The sequence below is a fragment of the Centruroides vittatus genome, unplaced genomic scaffold (genome assembly GCF_030686945.1).
Source record: "Centruroides vittatus isolate TY-2023 unplaced genomic scaffold, ASM3068694v2 contig_351, whole genome shotgun sequence".
Classification (NCBI taxonomy): domain Eukaryota; kingdom Metazoa; phylum Arthropoda; class Arachnida; order Scorpiones; family Buthidae; genus Centruroides; species Centruroides vittatus.
In genome coordinates, this window is record NW_027122174.1 from 2,041,578 (window position 1) to 2,067,779 (window position 26,202).

Genomic DNA, 26,202 nt, shown 5'->3' on the forward strand with positions numbered 1-26,202 from the left:
CAGTTATCCTTAAATGGCCCCTATTCTGGAAGGCATTATTCCCTTCAATATGACCATAATAAATGCATACAACTACTATAACGTGACAATTACATCACACTTTACCATGGGGCAATATAGGCTAGAAGCTCAAGTCCAACTAACTTCTACAAGACATTACCCCGCATGTCTAGCTGAACAATTCCATTGTTTTCATCTTAATGCTAATTATCTTATCTTTAATCTTAATGCTAATTAGTCTTTTATGTTAATTTCTTATTGCTTTTAGTATATAACGCTATATTAATTATCTATAAAATGTGTTTTTGGTATGTATTTTGGAGTGTCTAAAATGAATTAATTGGATTTACATTTATTCATATGGAAATAATTGCCTCGGTTTTCGTCAGTTTCAGATTTCGCAGATTGTTTTCAGACAGATTATCGACAAAAACCAGGGTATCACTGTATTTTGTTTTGTTATATTTTTAAAAAATGCAAAATATTATATTAAAAATCAGTGGCTTAAAATTTTCATCTGGAAACAATAAATATTTTGCAATTCCAAAATAAAATTGGGTCTAATTTAAAAAAACATATTACAGTCCAAGACAAAGTCAAGAGAATACTGTCATATTATCTAATTACAATAAATTTTTTCTTCATTACAATAGTTAATGGAATTTCTTCCTCAGTTTTAAATTTATGTAAATCTTTTAGTAGTTTTAATAATAAATATAAGCTTCATTGGAATATAAAAAACAGATATTTCAAAGTTTTTACTACTTATTAACAAATTTGTTTCTATTAGAAGGAAGATTTTATATACAATTATCAGCATATAACATTATACTTTGAACACTAGTTAAAAAGTGCTCAGAACACTTGATAAAATAAATCATTTTTTTTCTAAAAATATCTTAATGTATTTATATTAAAAAAAACATGTATTTTATTTCTATCAGAGAAAATTCAGAAAAAGGAAATTTCTCAATCCATCTTGGTTTATAAAAAAACTGATCTAGAAAGGTTTGAAATTTAACGTAAATAAATAAATTTGAAAGTGTTTTTTATTTAATTGTATAAAAAATGTTATTGTTATAATTTTCTTAATTTGTTTTAGAAAAAATCAGTATAAATGAATTAGCAATAAATGTAAATGTTTAAAAGTATTTTTTTAAAACAATTTTTTGCCTATGATTCAATCACATTAATCAATTATTCAATATGATCTTGTTGCTAACGTTTCAGTGAATTTTGTCAAACTTAAAACTATACTTTTTATAGAATTAAAACTGAAAGTATGACATTATGAGTACATCACAAGACATCAATAAAATTAATTTTATGAAACTTTTATTAATTTATTTATAATAAAAATTCTAAACATAAAATTTAAAATATTTACCCTCTTTTTTTTGCTAATAAGTTTTGGAAAGTATTAATTAATTCAAGAAAAGATGTTGGATTTATGTAATTATGGCGATGTAATTCTTTGTAATAGGCAACTGATAATTTGTCAATGGAAATATGAAACATTTTGCATAAACTTATGCAGGCCTTTCTCTCCTTTTTTGTCAATTCAGTATCTTGTAAAAATTTTTTTGCTACAGCTTCCAAACCATCTTCTGGCCATGGCTAAAAGAATTAAATACACATGTAATATTATAATTAATAACTATTATCTTTTAAAAATTATGTTTATTTTTAGAAAACATATAAACATCTTCAACCCAAACAGATATAGAATTTTTAGACAATAAAATAAAAAAGTCTAATTTACTTAAAGTAATTTAATATAATAAATTAAAATCTAATAATATTTGCTCATAAGATAAATAATTTTTTACTATGAAACCTAATCTAATCAATTATTAATTATTCTATATTAATTTGGTAATTCATTATGTTAAAAATTTTATTAAATTATGATTGTAACTTAAAATAAATTTTTCAATATGTTTTAAAATTTTGAATATTAAAGTTAGTATATAGGATCTAATATTTATAGGATATATTTACTGTCTGTTGTACACATAATTAAAATAATTTAAAGTTTTATTAAATATTTTTGAGTATGTTTTAATGCCTATAGCAAACTCAACATTCCAAACAAAATTAAATTCATTGGAAAAAATTATCTGTTAAATCAATGGATTTTTACATATGTTCAAATACAATATAAAAACAAATTCTTGATATTATTGTAATTAAACACTAAAAATATTGACTTGACTTTAGAATTGTATTCATTAACTACAATTCCAAAGCTAGTTTAAGATTTTCAGAATTCAAAGTCTGATACTAAAACTTTTTGTTCATTAAAAACTAATTCATATAAATTATTTGAATCTTTGTATATGATTGAAAATTTTGATAATACTAATAAATTTTTGTGTGTAGTTGTGTTTCAAATAAATTTTCTTTTAAAGAAATAATCAAATCTATCAAACCAACTGATAAAATAAAACTAAAAATTTTTGTATTTCAATTTTTGTTTTGTCTGTTTGTATCATATTGATTATTTCCTCCTTCCCTTTCCAACATACATGATTACATTCTCTCTCATAACACATTTGTCTTACATAAAATAATTTAAATGATTCACTAAAAGTTATTAATTCTATTAATTTTAGTTTTACAGACTACTTATTACATATTTTTATTGTTATATGACTTATTTAATTATAAAAGTCAATTTTAAATTAGTAATAAAATTGAAAAAACCTCAAATTGTTCAAAATATTAACTATTACATATTAATTAAATTATCAAATCATATTACAAAATATAAAAGATACTACTGAAAAACAAATTAGAGTCATCTTTTTTTATAATTTAAATAGATTGCAATTTTTGCAATGATATTACTTAATTTGAAATTTAATGATATTATAATTTAATGATTTAAACTCATAAATGAAGCCTATAACCCATATAATTTCTGAAAAATGATATAAAAGCTTTATACACTTTAATGTTGCCATCATACAACTATATCAAAATTCAATCTAGGTTGAATCAATTAGCAAAATATCAAGACAGCTTTCTAAAAGTCAACAATGTGCCATGTCAGCTGAGTTTTATATCTTTTAATACTTATACTTTAGTAATTTTAATTATGATGTTAATATATAGTCACATAACACTACAATATATATATATATATATATATATGTTATTATTATTCATATTTTTTTGTCTGTTTACTTTATTGTACGATGTCGCGTGTACTTCTTTGTTTTTGTTACGACGTCACCTTTTCTCAAGTGCAATGTGAAAAAAATCTTCTGATTGGTCCAGGGTGGGACACGTGAGTGAAGCAGACTTCCAGCGAGTGGGAAGTATAAATTAGTGAACTCTCACATTTGAGGCCACTTTTTGTTTTCGATTTGTCGAGGAAAGTACTAAGGTGAGCGGTGTTAAGTCACGCGAGTGTATGGCCAACGAAAGGACAAATTTACAATAAAACAAAACTTTCTGAACTTAACTACAAACTAAACTAAACTAAACTTTCTGAGTTTAATGTGGAAAAAAAAAACAACAATCAACAAAACACTCTTCCACCTCGCGTGATGATACGCAGGATTCTTTTACAATTCCGACTTGAAACCTCACATGTGTAGGCGAAGGAGTAGACAAAAATAACAAAGGGAAACACGTGGTTCACACACTATAAGCGCGACAAATTTATAACGAGTTCCAAATAGGATATTCACTGGAATATTACAAACTAGAGTTAAAACTAACTTACATGCTATATAAAGGGTGAAGAAGAGTTAGATAGATCTATAGAATTATATATAAGAAGGGATAGGGGGTACCCAGAATAACGATGTGTCCTCGAGATCTCTATTTCGCTGAACGAGCCGATCCTATTCTCTCTCCACGTCTGCTCCGTCCCAGCTCCAAACCAAGAATGACCGTTACTCCCGTTCTTTTGCCTCAGGGTCTTTTTCTTCTTTTGTCCTCCCCTTACTTCCTGGGAAAGGACTGCCCCACCCGCAAGGAAAGTGAAAATAGAAAGATCGAGAAACAAAGGAGAGACAGAACAAAGAATTGAAGGATTAAATATTAGGCTTATAACTATCTACAAATATACAAAATTATATTGGTGTATCACCACATACGCCCTCCCCTTAAGAACTATTTACCGTGGTGTAGCTTACGGTAATCCACTCTACGACCCCGTAAGTCGTACCGTTGAAGTGATGAGGGAGTTGGTTCAACTTCTCTATTATCCGTAGTCATATGCTCGCTGTATTCGTTCCGTTGGTCATTTACTTGATCTTCGTGGGGGCCGTTCTCAGTGTGGACCTGATATATTCGTATATATCTTCACCCAGGTCACTAGTTGCCTCTTCCTCCTCTACTATAGCAGGAACTTTGTCCATTCTTCTCTTACTAATTTCGTACATGGGGAAGTGACACGGTTTCAACCGAACAACGTGTACGATCCAGGTGTTCTTTTTACAATTGTCGCTGATTTCCATGGTAACGGGACCTAGCTTACGCGTTATTCTATATGGGCCTAAGTACTTGGCCGAAAATTTTCCGTGACTCTTATTTCTCCCCTTCCGCAACAACCATACACGTTGTCCTACATTCCAATCAATAAGATTCCTTCTCTGGTTAATACGTCCCCGGGTATAAGAATTCCGTTTTCTACCTAGTTCGTATGCAGCCTTACGTATGGCATTTAATCTGTCTTTAAAGTCCGTGTTGAAACGCTTCCCCCCGTCATCATCCGGCGATTCAACAGGAAAGGCTACAGGAAAATGAGGGTCAAACCCATAGAGTAAGAAGGCTGGAGATTCGTTGGTAGAGGTATGGGTTGCATTATTATAAGCAAATAATGCAGGTGACAAAAAATCGTTCCAGTTACGGTTGTCACCTTGTGAAATGCGGGCTATGGTACTGGTGATTGTTTTGTTGAAGCGCTCACAAATGGAGTTGGCGCATGGTCGATAAGCTGTTGTCACGTTGTGTTTTATTTTCAATAGACTACAAACATCCTGGAATGTTTTGGAGGTGAAATTACTCCCACGGTCGGAGATTAATATGCTAGGACAACCGTATCTACAAACAATATGATTAAATATGACATCAGCAACGCTTTGGGCGGATTGGTCTTTGATTGGAACTGCTTCCGCAAAGCGAGTATAAACGTCTATCATTGAGAAAATATAACGATTTTCGTTCTGCGATCTTTGTAGGGGGCCGATGATATCTATCGCAAGCTTCTGAAAGGGAAAACTAGCAACTTCAGTCTCCTGAAACGGAGCATGACCGCGATGGAGGTTGTGTTTTTGGCAAATTTTACAATTACGGATGATGCGTTTCGTGTGAGCACGGAGATTCTTTATGTAATAGTAGCGATCAATCAGATGACAAGTTTTATCTAAACCGATGTGACCCGACAAAGGGGAACAATGAAACGCCCATATTAATTCATTAACTGCACCTTTCCCTACACAAACTTGTTTCCAGTGGCGGATTCCAAAACGTCCTAGTTTATTGTGAACTAATACACCACCCTCTAAAGCAAATTCTGGTGGGATATCATTATCGGCACATAACGGGTTGGGGTCACGGTTGGAAAAATTGTGCATTAATTTATTAAAGAAATCGTCCTCCTTTTGGGACTTGATGACTTTTTTCCATAACTCGGAATAACAGAGGCGACATTACAAGTGTGCAAGTCACAATTAGGCCTAACCTTCTCGGGCCTTGACAATAAATCAGCGATCAAATTCCTATTACCTTTTATATGGTTGATGTTAAGATCATAATCCGTTAGCTCTATCGACCATCGCATCAGCCTTTTATTATGGTTCTTCATGCTCTTTATGAATAAAAGGGGCTTATGGTCGGAGTGAATCTCAACTGGATGTCCCAATACGATGGGTCTAAAATGACGAAGGGACAATATAATTGCGAAACATTCCTTCTCCACGGTGGAGTAATTCAGTTCTGCTCCACTAAATTTTCTACTAAAATAACCCACTGGGGCGAATTCATTATCAATTACTTGACCTAGCACCGATCCAGCACAAATATCAGATGCATCAGTAAACAGATGAAAACGGGATGAAAAGTCAGGATGTCTCAGCAAAGGGGATTTAGTGAGTAACATTTTAAAACGGTCAAAGCTATTTTGACAGGCTTCGTCCCAATAGAACTTGGCTTTCTTCTTGGTTAATGCCGTCAATGGTAGGGCTATATCAGAGAAGTTTGGTATAAAACTACGGAAGAAGCCTATCATCCCTAAGAAACTCCTTACGCCTTTAACGTTATGTGGTGGTTGTAGTTCACGAATGGCATGCACATTGTCGGGGTCCAGGCGGATACCTTCACGACTAACAATATGGCCCAAGTACTTTAATTCCCTAATGACAAATCTACTCTTCCTAGGGTGTAATTTTAAGTTGGCATTATATAGAACAGGGGTGGCCAACAAGTCGATCGCGATCGACCGGTTGATCGCCATGCCAATTTTGGTCGATCGCTAGTGATGTCTTGACTTAATGTATTATATTTGTAACCGAATGCAACTGTATGCATGCAGTTATGACTCGACTCATAAGCAGTGAGTGCACTTCGTACTGAAACAGTGTATAAACATAGCATGTATTTCACACTTCCCCCTCCCCACTTAGACTATGCCTATGACAACAAGTCGATCGCGACACATTTTTACGATAAAAAGTAGATCTTATGTGCACAAAAGTTGGCCACCCCTGATATAGAACACTTACAACTCTGTCAAGCAGTATCATATGCTCTTCGAAAGACTTACTAAAAAGGACGATGTTGTCTTGGAATACGTAACATCCAATTCCGATAAAGGGCACTAGGATTTTGGACATCACGTTCTGAAAAAAATGGCCACTGTTCTTCGCTCCCTGGGGTAGACGGCACATCTGATATTTTCCCCAGGGAGTCGAAAAGGCGTATATGTGACGAACAGAAGGGTCTAGACTAACTTGAAAATAACCTGATTTTAGATCTATTATTGAGAAAAATTTGCTACCATAAAATTTGCTCGTGATTTCGTCGACTCTAGCTAATGGAAATTCCTGTGGTTGAGTTACTTCATTAATAAGTCTGAGATCTAAAGTCATGCGTAGTTCACCATCGGCTTTTTCAACAATGTGAATAGGAGAGTTCCACTCAGAAGAACTCTCCTCAATGATACCCGCCCTTAGATACGAATCAGTTAATGATTTTAACTTTTTTAGATAACATTCCGGGATACGGTATTGACGCTTATTAATAGGGTACAAGGATTTAAATATTGGCTTGTGGGAAGGCCCTATCATCCCTTTCAGTTCTTCGATGGAGTCAGCAAAACACCCTGGATACTTACTAAGGATACCGTAAACCCTTTCCTTTTCATGAATGCCTAAACCGTCGAGTCCTTGAACTAAAATGGGGGAATTAACAAGACAGTTAACGGGTGAGATGTGTCCCTTGTATCTGTTACGATTATTGTCCTTTATTATAACCCTTCTCATGCTATCAATAACTTCTGGAGTAATATTAATTATGTCCATCCCTAATATGGCTTCATATTCCACATGAGCGGGAAACGGCATGCACGCGATAATATTAGTATGTTTACAACCATTATATATCACTCCGACTCTGATAATTCTATTACACTCGGTAACTACTCCAGTTATCCCTCAAATACCCAATTTTTCCTCATCTATGGTTACTTTATGTATGGAGGTTTTTGATATTTGCTTTAATATATCGGAATTTATCAAAGACCTTTCTGCTCCAGTGTCTATAAGGAGTGTTATATCTACGTTGTCTATCCTACCTTTTATAAGTGGGAGGCCTTTTTCGGATTGGAAAACTTGGGTGGCCAAATATAAACTCAACTCAGGGGTGCTGTGTTGGCCGTCATGACACCCCTCTATTAGTTTAAATTCCCCCTTCCGTGGGATGAACACTCACGAGCAAAATGTCCCCGGTGCCCACAAACATAGCATTTTCTATTAGTATTTCTGTGATCCCTATCTTTATACCCGGCGAGCTTTTCAACAGCCTCCATTAGGGCTTCAATTTTTTTTTCTAGCTTGTCGATTCTATTTTTGCGCTCAATGTTAGATACTGAGATATTATCCGGTCCGCCCCTAATCGGTTTTACGTCCTCCTCCGTTACAGTATAAACCCCTTTACGTTCGCTTAGGTTGCTGCAATCTAATTCTATTCTCTCTTCAATTTCTGAAAATTCGAATGCCTCCTCCAAAGTTTTTGGAGACCGCCTTAACACATTCCCTCTTACTCTTCCGTTTAATCCTAAGACGAATCTTTCCCTAATTATATCGTCGCGTAATGCATCTATCTTAGAATGATCCTTTACGGCACGGGACAATAGAGTTTTGGTCCGTATAGCGAAGTCTGTTACAGATTCGCTCGCGCCCTGTCTTAAGTTTAGTAGTTGATCCAATACATTCCTTTCCCCAGCTCTTTTTTTTTCAAAACACTTTGTTAGGTCCCGTCTAATATCTTCGTACGAATACGGATATTGTTCTAGCAAACAAAAGAAGGTATTAAGAGGTTCCCCCTTTAGCCTGGCCTGTAATACCGCTATTTTTACTCTATTGTCCCATCCTGCTAGGGTAGCGATGTTTTCGATGGTTTGAAAAAACTGCTTAATATTAATGGAGTCACTTTGAGTGCCCGAAAACATAGGGATCATCCCTAAGAATCCCGTTACGACTAACGGGGGATTGCTAGTGACCCCGTTACCATGGATCGTGCTTCCTACATGATCGTTAGTAGCCATAATAAAAGAAAAACTCGCAGTCAACTTACGATTTTAAACAAATTAAAACACTGGAACAAAACAAGTGTTCTGCCGGTATAGTACTGATGAGGAGATTTATAGTCGGAATCCTGTCGCGGACGCCATTGTTAAGTCACGCGAGTGTATGGCCAACGAAAGGACAAATTTACAATAAAACAAAACTTTCTGAACTTAACTAAACTAAACTAAACTAAACTTTCTGAACAAAACTTTCTGAGTTTAATGTGGAAAAAAAAACAACAATCAACAAAACACTCTTCCACCTTGCGTGATGATACGCAGGATTCTTTTACAATTCCGACTTGAAACCTCACATGTGTAGGCGAAGGAGTAGACAAAAATAACAAAGGGAAACACGTGGTTCACACACTATAAGCGCGACAAATTTATAACGAGTTCCAAATAGGATATTCACCGGAATATTACAAACTAGAGTTAAAACTAACTTACATGCTATATAAAGGGTGAAGAAGAGTTAGATAGATCTATAGAATTATATATAAGAAGGGATAGGGGGTACCCAGAATAACGATGTGTCCTCGAGATTTCTATTTCGCTGAACGAGCCGATCCTATTCTCTCTCCACGTCTGCTCCGTCCCAGCTCCAAACCAAGAATGACCGTTACTCCCGTTCTTTTGCCTCAGGGTCTTTTTCTTCTTTTGTCCTCCCCTTACTTCCTGGGAAAGGACTGCCCCACCCGCAAGGAAAGTGAAGATAGAAAGATCGAGAAACAAAGGAGAGACAGAACAAAGAATTGAAGGATTAAATATTAGGCTTATAACTATCTACAAATATACAAAATTATATTGGTGTATCACCACAGCGGTCTGTAAGAACATCGGAGTTTAGGATGGGAGATCAGAAAATCAGAAAGGGAGACCATCTTCAGTCCGAGAGTACAATCTATTTCCATCGAAGCAAAATTGAGGAATAGCAATGAGGGACATATGTCTTGTAATGTGAATTACATCCAGGTTTCAAATAGAACTATTAGTTTTGAGGTTTGGTGTTTTAGAACGCTTGGGAGCTCGTGGCTGTGTGGCATTCACTTCTAACCTACTATCGTGATTCATTGAAGGTTACTGTATGCATTTATTTTGTATGGGAAAAGCGTTGTATATATATATATGTATATACAGTGGTGATATTCGGCGGGTTCGCACAGGTTCGGCCGAACCCGTTGTTAAAATTTTCAGTTTCCCGAACCTTGTTAAACACACAGAACATTTCTCAGTGGGTTTGTTTATTTTAAAAAAAAATATTAAAATATGCGTATTATACTCTGTAATACTACTAAACTAGGGCCTTATACCCCGTTTGCACCGAGCATTTCAATCTAGATTGTGAGCAAGGTTGGGGAGTATGTCTTGGTGCGATCTCTCTCGACCGTTTTAATCGAGGTTTAATCGCGATCGATTCAAGAGTGTTCTTGAAAGTAGATCCAGTCATAAGAGAGATCCCAGAATGCCACGCGCGCGAGACAATACAAGATGGCTGTGAAACACGTGTCGGGCTATGGACAGCGAAAGAAAAAGTATAATGTATCTCGAGAGATGATGACATGTGCCTATTTCTAGAAGCGCCATATTGCAGTAAAGAATTTCTCTGCCTTAAAAAAAAAAAGGTCGACAGCTTTAAAATACTATTGTTACCTGGCCTTCTCCCATGGCTCGTTACGTTCTAAATATGCCACTGATTGTTAGATATATGGTTGCAAGAAAAGGTATTGTATTTATTTCTAGCCAAAACTTCCATTTCGTTTGTCGGTGATTGTCAGGGAAAAATTTTCTGCTAGCGAACCCCTTGTTAAATATTTCGAATATCACCACTGTGTATATATAGTATCATAAATTTTGTTAATTTTAAGTTGATAATTCGTATATTGTGTAAATTTGAGCAGTAGGAATTATCTCACTGTTACCGTATTGTTTAAAATAAATCTTTTGTTGTCATTTATGTGCACATGTGTTTGGTCAACGTCTGAGAACTTAGCAAATATATATATTTATTGTCTCCGTGGATTTCGATCTACCAGAAATCACTACAATATAAATACATGCACGCATGCACACATGTTTATTTTCTACTTTAAAATATATCAGGTCATTCAAAGTAAAATTTATTTTAAGATTATTTTAAAACTATATTACATTTAAGTAAATTTATTTACAAATAACTACATTACCTCAAACCAATCTATGGTACAACAGTTAACAAGTGAAGGAAATTTGCGAATACGATTTCTAAACAGATCACCAATAGCACTCATTGTCAGACAAATGTGTAATTGATGTCTCACATGTTCAATAAATAAATTGAATAATGCTTCAGCTGATCCATCAGTTTGATTTAATCTATCTTTTTGTCTAAATAACAAATAATACAATGGTTAATTTATAACAAATGTAAAAGAAGATTATGTAATGAAAATTAATTACAATTCTGAATGGTAAATTCTCAAACCAAATTTTTCAAAATCTAGATATTAAAGTGAAATATAATGGCAATTATATATTATTTTTCTATGCATGTAAGTTACAGTTTACTTTTTATTTTCCAATAAAATTTGAAAACAGAAAAATAATTTATCTAGATGTTAATGAACTTTTACTACAGTTTTGTAATAAACTGTTGTAAAAGTTCATTTTTAAGTATTTTAGGGAATATAAAAATGAAGAGAAAAGTAATTTTTGAAGGGAAATATGATGATTGATGACATGGTTCATTAATGACAATTGAAAGAAAGTGCATCATCTATTGGCAATCAAAACCTCATATCTCCAATAATCAGTCAAAAACCACATTTTTGCATTAATATGCTGTAAAGTCAATTTCTATATATTGTCAAAACCTCCTGAGTGGTGTGTACCTTTTAAGCATTCTTTCTGACATTGTCAAAAACTTGCAACCTAAAACTCAAAATTTTGCTCCCTTGAAATGACAATTTTTAGCTCTCCTGTAAAATTTAAAAAAAAATAGATACAAAGTTTTGATCACCAACCAATGATATATCATTTTTATCTTTTTTTTTTGTTATTTTTACTTTGCATAAATGTGTATAAGAAGTAAAATTATTTGTATAAAAATTTAAAGTATTATTTTTGGAAAAATTAATATAGTAGAAAACATATTATCCAAATTACAGTAGAATCTTGTTAAGTCAAATTTCCTTAACTTGAAATCTCTTTAACTCAAATTTTATTTTTGTTCTGACTTAATTCTCATAGACTGAATGCACTTTGTGTTTCTTTAAGTCATAGTAGTTTTAAAATCATATTTTGCTAACTCAAAAGTTAAGTTTCTAAGACATTTCATGTCTTATTATGTTTATTTCATGTCTAATTTTGGGTGCTTTCTTTTGTGTTTTCAAAGGAATGAAAGATGTTATTACAGAGATGAAGAGCCTGACGTTGTATAGAATTACATCTCTGATTATACAAAATAAAATTCATAATTTTAACTACATTTTGTCCTTAAAGTAGTGATCTTATTCTTAACCCATCATCACTCTCCCATGGTAACATAAGCACCAATGACTTTTTAAATCGTTAGAAATTTTTCAGATTTTTACACTAATTGCCAAACTTTATGTACATTTCAATTTGCTTACTACAGTTTTTATAGAAAACCTTTCATTTTTTTACTTAATAGATATTGTCAAATTGACACTATAAGGCAAATAGTCAACAACTTTAAATTTTGAAACTTTCCTCAATGTTGTTACTAAAAATTTAAACATATATTGACAAATCAAATCTTAGCACTTTAAAATCATTACTTTAAAATTTTTAGATTTTGAAAATTAACAATTGAAATTTAATCTGTTATTTTTCACAAAGTATATCACTGCTATACACAAATTAATGATAACAATTTTTTTTCATTTTGAAAAATCTGTATGAGATTGTACACAATGTGAAATTGATTCACCAGTACCTACCTGAGGAAAACATGATGAAAAACCATTTTAATGAAATATATCCTGAGAGTGTATAAAACCAAGCAATAAAATATATCTAAAATGTTTCTTACACTTCCAGGTAGTAAGTAATAAATGACATACAAAAGAAACATGCAAAATTTACAAAGAACTTACAGTCTCTGAATGACACAAAATTGCATCATCAACCATATTGAGATGATGTCACGATACAAAATTGTGTTAGTTGACAGCAAAAGTGTAAAAAATGAATTTAGTGTTCAAAATTACCAAAATTTAAAATGAATATTAATATATAGATATATATCTGTTCTCTTTCTTTTTTCATTTCCATATAAAAAAAAATTTTTTTTAATTCATCTAATTTTGAAATAATTTGAAATATGTCAATTCAATTAATTTTAATAAAGATTTAAAAATGTGGATTTTGCAATATTTTTATTTGGATGAAAAACTATTTTAGATTTAAAAGTTAAATGATAAACAAAAAATTTTTAATAGATTAATAATATTCATTAATGAATAAGTTTAAATTTAAATTGTAAATTAAATTTATATTTTAAAAATACTTGCTTATCAATCATTCGCATGTTTTCAATTATTTCTTGTTTCTCATCAACTTGATAAAGATTTGGAACTTCACCAGCATTTAATAAATTATTAATATCTTCTAAAAATGATTCTTCTTTAATTTGAGAATCTGGAAACAAGAATACTGTATGTTGATCTCCAGATGTACATTTTTTTAACAACACTTTGAGATCTTCTTTCCATTGTACATATGAATATGATTTAGAAATCTCCACCTAGGAAAAATTATACAATTCTTTAAATTTCTAATTCTCTCTAATATTTTATTCTTTATAGTGATTTGTAATCTTGAATATCCAGAAAAAAATATTAGAAACTATAAATCATTATAAAATGTCAAAGTAATCCGATTCAAAATAACTATATTTTATTATTGTAATTAATAATTTTCATATTTTATTAAATTTTTATACAACAGTTTTTAAATTATTGTTTTAAAGTAATGTAAATGTAAAGACCAAAATGTTAACAGTTTCTCATATTTTAGAAAATAATCTCTAATACTACATATTTTTTTTTAGTCTTACAGATTTCTAGTATTAAGCAATCTATTATTTTTTATAAATTCACAAAAATAAAAGTGTCTTCTTTTTGTCCTTTTCTTGCATCTCAGAAAATAAGTCTTAAGGCAGAATTAAGTTTATTTCCACCTCATTATGCAAAACTGTAACACTGTTATTTCCTGAGGTGTGAGAAAAGGACAATAAAAAGACACTTTTATTTTTGTGAATTTATATTTACTAAATATGCCCTGGCCATTTTATCGACTATAACTTTTATATTTTTTTATTTAATCTCTCAGTTTTGGTTATGTTTTAATCTTAATTAAATAAAAATAAAAATTTTTATACCTGAAATAATTCATATTCTTCTATGTGAGTAGCCAATCGAGTTAATACTTGTCTTCCTGTACCTCCCATCCCAACTAGTAGAGCATGACTAGGTGGCTGGATCAATATACGTGCTATTCTGCATAAGTGTTCAATAACAAATCTAAAATTTTAAGATTAGAATAAATTATGTTTTGTTAATTGTACCCACATCATCAAAATCTACATTTTCAACTAAATGAAGTATTGAATAAATAAGTATTAAATATAACATTATCATTAGACATACTACTAATAATACCCAGAGCTATTCTTCAGCCAGAATGCACCAGTATGGCAAACTAATGTGTTCTGGCTGCACCACAGTAATATAATAAATATAAATAGTTGGTAGTACTGGTAGTTACTCACTAAGAAAAATTCTATATATTCAAACAAGAAATCTGGTATCACAATAAAAACAAAGAAATAAACTGGACTACCATCAACCATAATGAATGCCACAGGCAGATTGGAGCTAATGTAAAATGCAGAAGCCTTTTGTCAGAGGCCATTTTTCAGTATACAGAGACAATACTGTTTAGTAATTGTCTGTCCCTGTTACATTCTTGTCAAGAAACAAGGTACAGAGAAGCATTAATAATATTTTGAAAAGGAAAGGTAAAAACATGGTTACTAAAAAGACATCCTTTAGAAATCCACAATAGATCCAAAACAAAAAATTTATCATTGGCATGCAGTGATATTTGATGATAGGGAAGCTGTGTTTCCATAAAAATTATAAACAAATACTGAAAATGACAAAAATAAACATTTTATTTATTTTAATTCTAAAATAGATACATTGACATAAAACAAATATATAAGAAATTGTTTTTATTATTTTTCATAAGCTAACTAACTCTATTCATCAATTTTTTCCACAAAGTCATTGATTACTTTATCATAAAAATCACTTGTCATTGATTCCATCAAAGTATTTAAAAGCTCTTTTTCTATTGAAAGCAATGTCAGTGACAATAATCTTTCCTGTGACCGAATGTTTTTTTACAAAAATTGCACTCAGGAGATGCACTCGTAGAGGGTACTGTAAAAATTAATAATATTAAATCATACAATTCTTTTAGTACATCTTTGTTCAGATCATCATTAATTATATTATTTTTTATGTCTAAGAGTGAATTGCCAATACAGTCTGGACATGAATACAGTAATACCTCGACTTATGCTACCCCGACTTACGCGAACCTGGAGTTACACAATTTTCAAATCTTGACAATTTGTCTTTTGTTTGAGCGTCACGCAACTCTTGATTACTCACTCCCCCCCAAACTATTGTTCAGCTTACACGTTCGAACATGTCGCGTGGAATCAATGCATAGCTACAATTTATTTTGTGTTATTTATTTCTGTGTTTGTTATATCTATGGAGACTTGAGAGACTCTACTATGTCATCTAAACGAAGTAGAACTGATTCTTCTGCATCAAACAAGAAAAGAAAAACTTTATCTTTGGAATGTAAAGTTAACATTATTAAAGACTTCAATACAAAAATGAAAATTTATGAATTGGCAAAACATGATCCTTTAAACCCAGTTCAATCAGATAATCAAATGATGGTTGGAAACTTGACAGAAGGCCTCAGTTTAATTGAAAACAGGTTACAAATTTTAGAAAATATAGACTCCAACAAAGAGCGCATTTCTTCTACAAAACGAGAAATAAAAAAATTATTAGCATGCTACAAGGAAATTTTGCAGGAGAAAAAAATCTTTGAGCTGTCAGAAGAATTTGTTAGATTTTAGGAAGCCTTCTATATCAAAATAAATTTGGTTTACGATTTTAATAATATAATTTGTTATACATATGTATTATCTAAGATTTTATTAAACATTTTTTTCTAAATTATTGTTTTCTTTAGTCTCCAGCCCCATTAAAAATAATTTGTATGTATTTATATGCGAAGTTCTACCCCGAATTACGCGAATTTGACTTACGCGGTTATCGCTCGGTCCCACCTATTGCGTAAGTTTGGGGTATTAATGTATAAATATTGCAATTCACTATGTAATTCAGATGAATCAAAAAATTCTCCACAAAATTTACTTAATTTAAAGAATTAAAACTCACTTCAGAAAATTGTTTTTCATAATATTTAAAATTATTAACAACTATTGGGTTGTTCGGAAAGTAATTTCGTTTTCTTCATAGAAAAATAAGCGCAATATTCTTATAATAAATAAATATTTTATTGAATTATATATTGACCATTTTGGTCAAATACCTGTTGTCATTGTTTCTGGTAGTAGCATGATTTCACATTCATAAAAATTTTGATCGTTGTTTACAAAAAACTGATCCAAGTGATTTTTGACATTGTCATTTCAAGTAAATGTCTTACAGTTAAAAAAAAATTGTATAGACCAGAACAAGTAATAATCTGAGTGTGCCCAATCTGGCAAATATGGTTGGTGTGATAACACATCCCATCTATGCTATAACAGTTTCTGACGAGTTACCAAACTTGTATGAAATTTGGCATTATCATGGTAAAACACTACACTTTGTTTGTTGATCAATTCTGGCCTTTTCTGTTTGATGATAATACTCAATTTGTTTACTCGACGGCAGTACACTTTCGAATCAATTGTTAAATTGTCTGGTAAAAGCACAAAAACAAATTTCTTTAAAATCCCACCATAGAGACAGTACCGTAACTAGGGCGGTGCCCAGGCACAGGGCACAAATACCGGAGGGTGCAGAAATGACCTAGACCAAGTTTTGGGGCATAGTTACAGAAGCTGGCACCAGGTGCATAAAAGGCTAGTTACAGCGCTGCATAGAGAGCATCTCTCTTTAATAACTTTATTCCCCATATATCAAGCTTTGAAACAAAACCAATTCATTTTAAGTAATAATAAACAGTTCAATTTAACAGATTTAATCTCTTAGTGATTTCACGTGTTGTTATATGGCAGTTTGCTTCAATCGGTACCTTTATTTTGTTTTCATAGGCATCAAATGGCCATCCAGAATGTGGTGTATCTTCGATATTAAAATTGCCAGAACGCAATTTTCTAAACCAGTTTTGGCACTATCTTTCTCTCAACACATCTTCTCCAAACATGTACCACAATTTTTTTCTTGTTTAAACAGTATTTTGATTTTTTAGTTATAAAAAAGCAAAATATGCCAAAAATGATGCTTTCGATTTTCCATATTTGATGGGCCATTGAAAAAAAACAATTGTACAGAATCAAACAAAATTTTTTACAAATAAACCTTAAAATGTCAGCTGTCAAAGTATATAATGAAAATGTGGTTTAAAATAAAATTGGCTGGTAAAAATACATCTAATTCCTCTAGTAATAAAAAAAAAAACAAAATTACTTTCCAAACAACCCAATAAAAGTGATAAAAATTCTAAAGATTTTATGTCTGAAAATCCATCAATATAATTATAATTAAAAAAAAATTATATTTAAATATAACTTTGCAAAGAAACATACATAAAAATAACATTGAATATTCTTTACTTTTTAAATCTTAAAACAATGCACTTAGTCAAATAGCTCCCTATGAGTGGCTAATAAATGGAATCATTGGAAGCATTAAATGATATTTTGGTGTATCATCCACCAGCTAAATTGCCAGAAGTTGATGCTCTGCAAAGTGCGTGCACAAATGTGTAATCTGGCTGCTTTACACGCTTCAGATATTGTTGCCATGAAAGCTGTCCCCTATTCAACAATATGGCACTTCCATTGGGAATATGCATATACGAATTTATATTCAAATATACAATAGCAATCTTATCATTGTTTTTCACATGTGTATAAAATTTGTAATAAAATACTTAATGCAATTATAATAAAATATTAATTTTAATTAATTCAAAATATGTTAAAATATGAAAATAATCACACAATATGTATTTATATTTTTGAAAATACAAGGGAAGCAGCACTTTCACATCTTCCACGAATGGCATGCCATTGAATTTATGTCAGGATTTTTTACTTTTTTTGGGATCAGGAGATCTCAAAATAGTGAGATTTCAAACACTTGGATGGTCAAATGTGACATGATTACAATATTACAATATTATTTTACAATATTACAATACAATACAATACAATACAATACAATTTTACAATTTTACAATACAATTTTACAATATTATAGTAGCCAAGAAAGTAAAAGTGCTGTAGGGTACCAAAAAATATGATGTATAAGGATAGAATTATGTAAATGAAAAACATATAACTGAAGTGTTTATAAACTTGTTAAAATTAAGGAATTTGACATATAAATTATTATTCCATATAAAGTAAACATTGCTTCAAACAATTTTTTTAATTACCGTATATCTCGGCGAATAAGACGTCCTTCAGATAAGACAAGGTATAAATTTTCGTTGAAGTTTTATAGTTTTAGCTTATATCTGTCCTATAAGATGACCCCCAAACTATCAACGACCTATGAATTTAGTTTAGATCAGCGATCATCATCTGAATAATAATACTGTATAGCGTATATGGAATTATGTCCTATTTGTAATTTTTCAAATGAACAAATTTATTTTCTTGCATCTGGCAGCACTGCCTTGCAATTGTTGCAAGCATTCACACTGATTCAACATTTGGGTAATGACCTTGACTATTCACAAAAATGTCATATGGGCTATTCTATTTTGTGCACATACCCTACTCTCTATTAGTAAATAATTACAGTTTGTCCGTTTTTTTATAATGGTTTTAATTTATATAAATTTCAATCTAATTTTTTGTATCTGTCTTATAAGACGACCCCGGATTTTCGGGGCCTTTTTTTATGATTCAACTATCGTCTTACCTGCTGAGATTTACAGTATTTATAATGGAGAAAGTACTATACAGAAAATATTTAACATATAATTGTGAAAAACATATGTGAGGTTCAACTGTATTATATAAATTTTAAAAAAAATAATTAATTCACATATATATATATGATCAATATACTTACTTAAAAAGCACTATATTCATGGGCTTTTTGTTCAGGCTATTATAATTTTCCATAAAATTTTCAATAATATTTTGTAAAGTATTAATATCTTGTACTCTGGAATAATGTTTTGTATCTGATTTTGTATCTCCAAAGTCACAATACATAAGTGATCGAATATCATTTTCAGTGACAATTCCGTTATGATTACTATCCAAGAACTTCAACAGAACATTCATATCGTGATGTAATGTATCTTTGCATACATCCTTTACCATTTTAAAAAACCATAAACGATCTTCTTTGTCTATTAGACGATCATAAAAAACTCTAAACACCTTTAAAAAATTTAATTTTGTAAAATACATTTTTATATAAAATTATAAACTTCTTAAAATTATGGAATTTGAACTATAAATTATTATTCTATATAAAGTAAAGATTGTTTAAATTATTTTTGAAAATTAGAATAATAAAGATTAATCACAATTCAACTGAATAATTGCTATAAAATAAATTTGATCATCATAATCTTATAAAACTGAACGTTTTCTGCAACCTATTAACTGGAGTAATACTTTTCGATATTTGCTAACTCTTTCGACGCCCCTCCTGGGCTAGCCCAGGAGTGGCGTCGAAAGAGTTAGCAAATATCGAAAAGTATTACTCCAGTTAATAGGTTAGAGAAAACGTTGAGTATATCATCCCGGGGTATTAGAAGTGGAGAATACTTATAAAACTGTTAATTTCATAAATTTTTTACCTCATGAATCCACAACTGTTTCATTGAGTCTAAATTTTCAATAGTTTCTGGAAGACATAATAACAGTCCTTTAACTATTTTAGAAAAATCTCTTGTATTAAATAAGTAATGAGATTTTGTAGGTGTTGGTAAAAGATTTGAAATGGATTTCTTGTATATTTCAAGACTAGCATCAATTAAAGATTTAACAATCTTTCCAAAATCTTTAGAAAATCCCCTAAATTCAAAAATATTATTATTAGAGATAATCCATAATAATATATTTTAATTAAATCTATAGATTAAAAAGTCTAAATCATATTTATTAAAATAAAAAATGTATGTATTAAGAAAATAATATGTAACATTAACTATTGAATACAAAATATAAAAATGCAAAAGAATTTCAAGAATATTAGAAATTTTAAATTTTATAATGTTTCAATCCATTTTATATCTTTAAGTCATTTATGTATGTATGTATGTATGTATGCATGTATGTATGTTTATTACAGAAAATTTTATATTGACAGATAATAGTGGAAACTTCATAATGATTGATATTGTAAATACTGATGGATTATTATATGATGATACCCTGTTATTTCATATATTTTATTATACCTTTTAAATATCCTGTCTCTTGCTTCAGCAATGTTTTTAGAGGCATTCATGTAGCACAGTACAAGACTTGAGCAGGTATTTTCTTGTGGTATTGTCTGTTTTAGTATTTCATTTTAATTCCAGACAAAAAATTTAATTGAGAACTTAAGAGAAGAGCTGTAGCAAATGAATTAGATGACAATTCAACATGAATCGTTCAAGATAACAAACAGCTGAAAATTACTTGGCAGTTCATCTATTACACTAATTGGGAAGAATTTGGAGACATTGTTGATAGGATCAGGAATGGTAGGCATTGCAGTGCTCACACAGTACAATTTATCATACAGGTTGCAGCTCAAATTTGAGGAAATTCTCAAAGGAATCAAAATGTCAAGGCTAGACAGTTAAAGACAAGTACAGTAAGACTCCGCTTAATGCTGATTCAATATAACACGGTCTGCTTGATGCCTAAAAAATGCTCAAAATTTGCAGCAATTCAAATTAACATGGTATTTCATTGATTTGTATATAATACAATTATTCCCAAACATGAACCAATCAGCAAAAGGTGGCAATTTGTCATAGCGCTGTACTTCCCTTAAATCTATGTTTGTTTTGTGCAGTTGTGGAAAAAATATAACATCATAGATGCCATAAGAAATATATCAACTTTGCTTGTCAAGAATTAACTGATAAATGCATGAACGGAGTGTGGAAGAAGTTATGACTGAAGGTATCCAAGAATTCTCACTGAGAAGAGCCTATCGCTGCATTGTTAGGTTGACAAAATTGTCAACTTAATTGATACAGGAGATGTAGATGAGCAGGATATTGGGGAGTTACTGCAGGTTTCTGGTAAGAGCCTTACCAACGATGACTTCAAGAACTGGCAGAACAAGGAATTCGTGTAGAACTGGAAAATAGAGATTCTGAAGACGAAGAGCCCAAAAAATTTCTCTACAGTTTTCCTTAGTAAATTTTGGTAACAAAATTTACTAAGGAACCAAAATCATTGATCAAATTGTAGCAAATGATCCAGATTTTGATAGGAGTGCCAAAGCAAAGTGAGGCATTTTGGATGTGATCTTCTGCTACTGACATTTGCTTAAAAAAAGAAAAAGGCGGTGACCAACTGTATAAAACTACACAACTTCATCGCAAAAAACAAGAATTTCAGAAGAGCCCAGACCTTCATCACAAAAAATTATCTTTACAATTCTGTGCGCATATATTTTTGTGTTATTTAACATATATTATTATGCAAAAATTTATATGAAAATAACTTAAACTTATAATAAAATTGCTTATTTTTTGGTCGCGTGTTCCCCGATCCCTATTTACTCTATGTTAAAATGGTCTTGTTTAATGCTGTTTCGCTTAGCACTCTGTCATCTAGGAATGCATCCCCTGTGTTAAGTGGGGTCTTACTGTATTATGTCAAGCCTTCACAGAACCCTGTGTGAAAACTCGAAACACAAGGTTTATCGAATGGCCTGCAGACATTATTTTACCTTAAGCTTCAGGTACAATGCTGCCACATCATCTGTAAACATTGCAAATCTTCTGTTGTGAGTATTAACTCACCCATTTCCTATTGATCAAACACTAATATCTCTATTATTTTTGTTCTACACACTGTTCCAATGCCTTATGCTGTTTTCCATCATGCAGAATCACATGACATTGTGAACTCCCAATGTTTGTATAAAAATTTTTAAGTTATGGTTACATCAACTGTAACCATGACACGTTTTATCCATATTTTTGTGTATTGTGAGCACATGTCACACTGTATGTATTCTCCAAGAGATTCAACAGATTCCTCAATTTTGCACTCCTGAAATCACCATTAATTGGTCATGTTACTTTAACTTACAACCACCCTGTATTTAATCTGAAGTAAGTTTTTATTCTTATATGTTCCATGAATGTAATACTTTATCTAATTTAAAGTGAAAAAAGTAAAATTCAAACAATACATAAAAAATTTCATACATTAAATTTATTATTTTTTCAGACATATTAAATAGAAGAGACCTTAAATTCAAAATTTTAATTAAAATTTTACAGCATTTTGTTTCATTAAATTATAAACAAACAACAATATTACAACCCGATACATTACAAACTACAAGCCAAGCAATGCCATATGTTATCAGGATAGACATAGGCTATAATACTAATAAATTATGAAACAATTTGGTACTCTCCCTCTAGTACCAAACTGTTTCATAATTTGTTAGTATTATAGCCAATATCTAGCCTGATAACATACAGCATTGGTTGGCTTGTAGTTCATGAAATTATCTAAAATTTAATGTAGCCACATGCTTATGTGTAATTGGAAAGATGGAATATTAAAAATTTTATCTTATTTACATTTCATAAATATTTTCTTATACTCAAATTTATTTATAATTAGTATTAACAAAATTTTAAATACTTGAACATGATTATCAAAATTATTTCAAAACTAAATTTATGAATTTTTACTTACTTATTATCTAAATGCCAAGTTAATATTCTACTAAATATAGTTTCCATCACTTCATCATCAAATTCATTTATTCCTAGTATATTAAAATGTCTTAAAAATCTTAATGAAACAGTATTCTGTCCTCCAACTATAACAAAAAGTTAGAATAAAATTAAAATTCTGGAAGAAAATAATTCTAATTACTAAATAATCTAAATGTTTATTTTCATTAATTTCAAAATTTACATAAACTACAATAAATACATTTCAGTTATCAATAGCATATTTTAAATTTCATTAAAGAGAATTTTTCTCTTTAACAAAATATAAAATAAACTGTACTATAAAACTTGAAAACATTTCTTGTAAAACAGAAAATTTCTTTGAAAATATGAAAAAATGATATGCAAGAAAAATTTAAACATTCATACCTGGAGGACCCATTGCTACCATTAATTGAATATCAGTTAAATTCATAGGTGTTTTCTCTTTAAGATCATACCATAAATGATGATCTATCCACTGACGAAGAACCTCAATGGGAGGTTGGGCTCCAAATGTTTCAGGCAGGGGCATATTAAGATCATCCACAAATACAATCTGAATTTCAATAGAATATAATTATTATATATTTTTTTAACAGTGGTATGAAGAATATTTTACATATTATAAAAATTATATTTTTAAATTCTGCTAAAAATGTTTGTCTAAGTACTTTCATGTTTATAGTTGTTTGAGATAAAAATGATTACTGTTCTGAACCATTTGCACTGTAATGAAACTGGACCATCCAATTTCATTACATTGTAGTTCTATTTTATCTTCTAAAATTTATTTAAAAATTTTTTAAAGCAGTTTTTTAACTTTTACATTCATAATTTTTTTCCTAAATATTTCTATCTGGTAGCCAATCAATGCAATTAATTTTAACACATTGAGCACCATGTGTTGCAAATATGCAACTCACCTAGCAATTCACCCTGGCTGTGTGTTGAAGAAATACAACACACTATGGCTGTATGTCATTGTATAATTTTAGTTTAGTTTGAAATTTTTAGCATTTTTCTTTGATCTTTGTTCCCACTTACTTCTATAGTCTATTTATCCTAACTTGGCAGCTACTGTAAACAAACTAAGACACACCTCCCCTTGTTTATTGGCTTAAACCCCCGTCCATCAATTAGAAACCGTGTTGCATCTCATTTGTCCGCAGAAAATAGTTCTTCGTTATTTATAAAATCATTAATGAAATACTAGTCGCTTAGCAATGATTATAAATGTAATTATTTCATATTTGTTAAATTGTTATTTTAATGAATATTTTCACATTCTGAATCACTAAAAATAAACTTTTTCCAGACATGCGCACTATAATGTCTTGGTTTCGTTTTCCATTCATTACAATAACCTTCATTATTTCAAACTGTGTGTTGTCGAATTACAAAAATAGAAAACTTGAATGTAAATACGAGTATGATTTTTAAGGATTGTCGGAGAATTTGTTTTTTGTTTTGTTTTATATCTATTTAATAAAATTGTTGTGTAAATAAAAATTCTGAAGTATGTTCAACTACACAATTATAAATATGTTTTGTGTAAGTCTTAATAATATATATTTAATAATTTTTGACAAACTATATTTAAACGATGGAAATAATTTAAACGGCTACGTAAAAAATATTAAAGTAGACTATAGTAAGTTTTCTAAGTATTATCTCGGTAATTTTTAAATTGTTGTGACCTCTCTGACCTACTTTAACACGTGCAAAGAAAGGGGCTTAACTAGTCAACACGTGTCTAGCCACTTCCGATTGTGATTTGACCAATGAAAATCTCTGGCGGATTAATACGACAAAATATTTGTTTACAGTAGCTGCCAAGTTAGGATAAATAAACTATAGAACCTTCTACAGTAATGTTAATTTTTCTCATGGGTGGAGCAAGAAAACTTTATTAACTTATTGGAGTGACAGCATAGTGAATCTCAAATATAGATAAAAGGAAGATGGAAGCATGAAGTGAGTCTAAGGAAGTCCCATGTGGCTCCTCGTGGAAGCTAAATAATGTTCATACATTCTGGTCATTCTATTCTTTTCTATCTTGCTATTTCTTGCCTATACCCTCCGATCTCTTTACCCCTTGGCATAAGTTAGTTTTTAAAGATTAGTTATAAGGAAACTCTTGTTGTATTATCCAAGCTCAGCTTCTTTGTATACTTTGCGATATTGTGTAACTGTCCAGCTGACAATTTGAATTTTGGGTGACCGCCTGTTATACTGTTTTAGAGTTGGAATCCATAAGATCGATATCTATTACGCATAAATAAATACTTTTTCCATGTTCTGCTGTGCATGGTTTCTTGTTTGCTGTATTCATCCTCATTGATTAATGGTAATTTCATTCATAACATCACAACATGCTATACATAAAAACCTGTACTGTGTTGCTTTGGAGCAATATGCTAGCCATATAAATGTAATGGAAATAGTTGGAGGTCTGTGAAATGGAAATTGCACTTGATCCAGTAAATATTTTTATGATAGAATGCTAATAAAAATTTAATTTTTCCCCCTATAAAATATGAAAAATGTGCATAATTTGCCATTGCTAATGTTTTCCTTGCACAATGAATGTGAGTAGGTACAATATTGTGAAAATATAAAGTACAAAGACTAATGTTCAAGAAACAATACCTATTTTCTTTTACTAAACAAAAAAAAAAAAAAAAACAGTAAAAACCAGTAGATACAGGCAATCTACTTTCATACAATTTGCTATTTCATACACATTTTGTACTTTCAATTTTTATCAATATATATGGAAAAATGTGCATACTTTCATGTAATGCTTTCCCTTCTTGTGAGCTATTAGTCACTAGTCCCTCCCCACATCTCTGACATTAATCACGTCCATTTTTGGCATCACAGGGTTCAGTCTTGAGTTAGCCTTCATGCATCTTGACAAATTTTTGATCATCCTGGAAAAATGTGATCCCAATGGAGAGTGTATATCCCATGTACAAAGAGCAATAGAAAAAGACACAGCATGTTACAGAACTCTTTATCAAGAAAAGAAAATGAAAAGTACAATTCAATTATCTCTTGGCAAATTTATAATGAAAACACTAGATATTGATCAATGAAAAAGAAATATTTTGAAAACCCTTTTTAATGCTTTTTTTTACATTGCTCTACTTTTGTACATTTCAACTTTCATACACATTTCAGGA

At 30.7% G+C, this 26,202-nt stretch overlaps 1 protein-coding gene across 6 annotated transcripts in view; it reads right to left on the bottom strand.

Moving 5' to 3' along the window:
* Positions 1-26,202, bottom strand: part of LOC136974588 (dynein axonemal heavy chain 7-like) — a 158,084-nt gene that overhangs the window by 91,483 nt on the left and 40,399 nt on the right. For all 6 annotated transcript variants that reach the window (XM_067269506.1, XM_067269505.1, XM_067269508.1 and 3 more), the window contains 8 exons: positions 23,405-23,573; positions 22,995-23,121; positions 19,913-20,129; positions 19,171-19,487; positions 14,184-14,325; positions 13,315-13,547; positions 10,987-11,167; positions 1,388-1,617 (listed from right to left, as the gene is read on the bottom strand). In XM_067269506.1, coding sequence (XP_067125607.1) covers positions 1,388-1,617; positions 10,987-11,167; positions 13,315-13,547; positions 14,184-14,325; positions 19,171-19,487; positions 19,913-20,129; positions 22,995-23,121; positions 23,405-23,573 — 1,616 coding nt within the window. The remainder of the gene's footprint in view (positions 1-1,387; positions 1,618-10,986; positions 11,168-13,314; positions 13,548-14,183; positions 14,326-19,170; positions 19,488-19,912; positions 20,130-22,994; positions 23,122-23,404; positions 23,574-26,202) is intronic.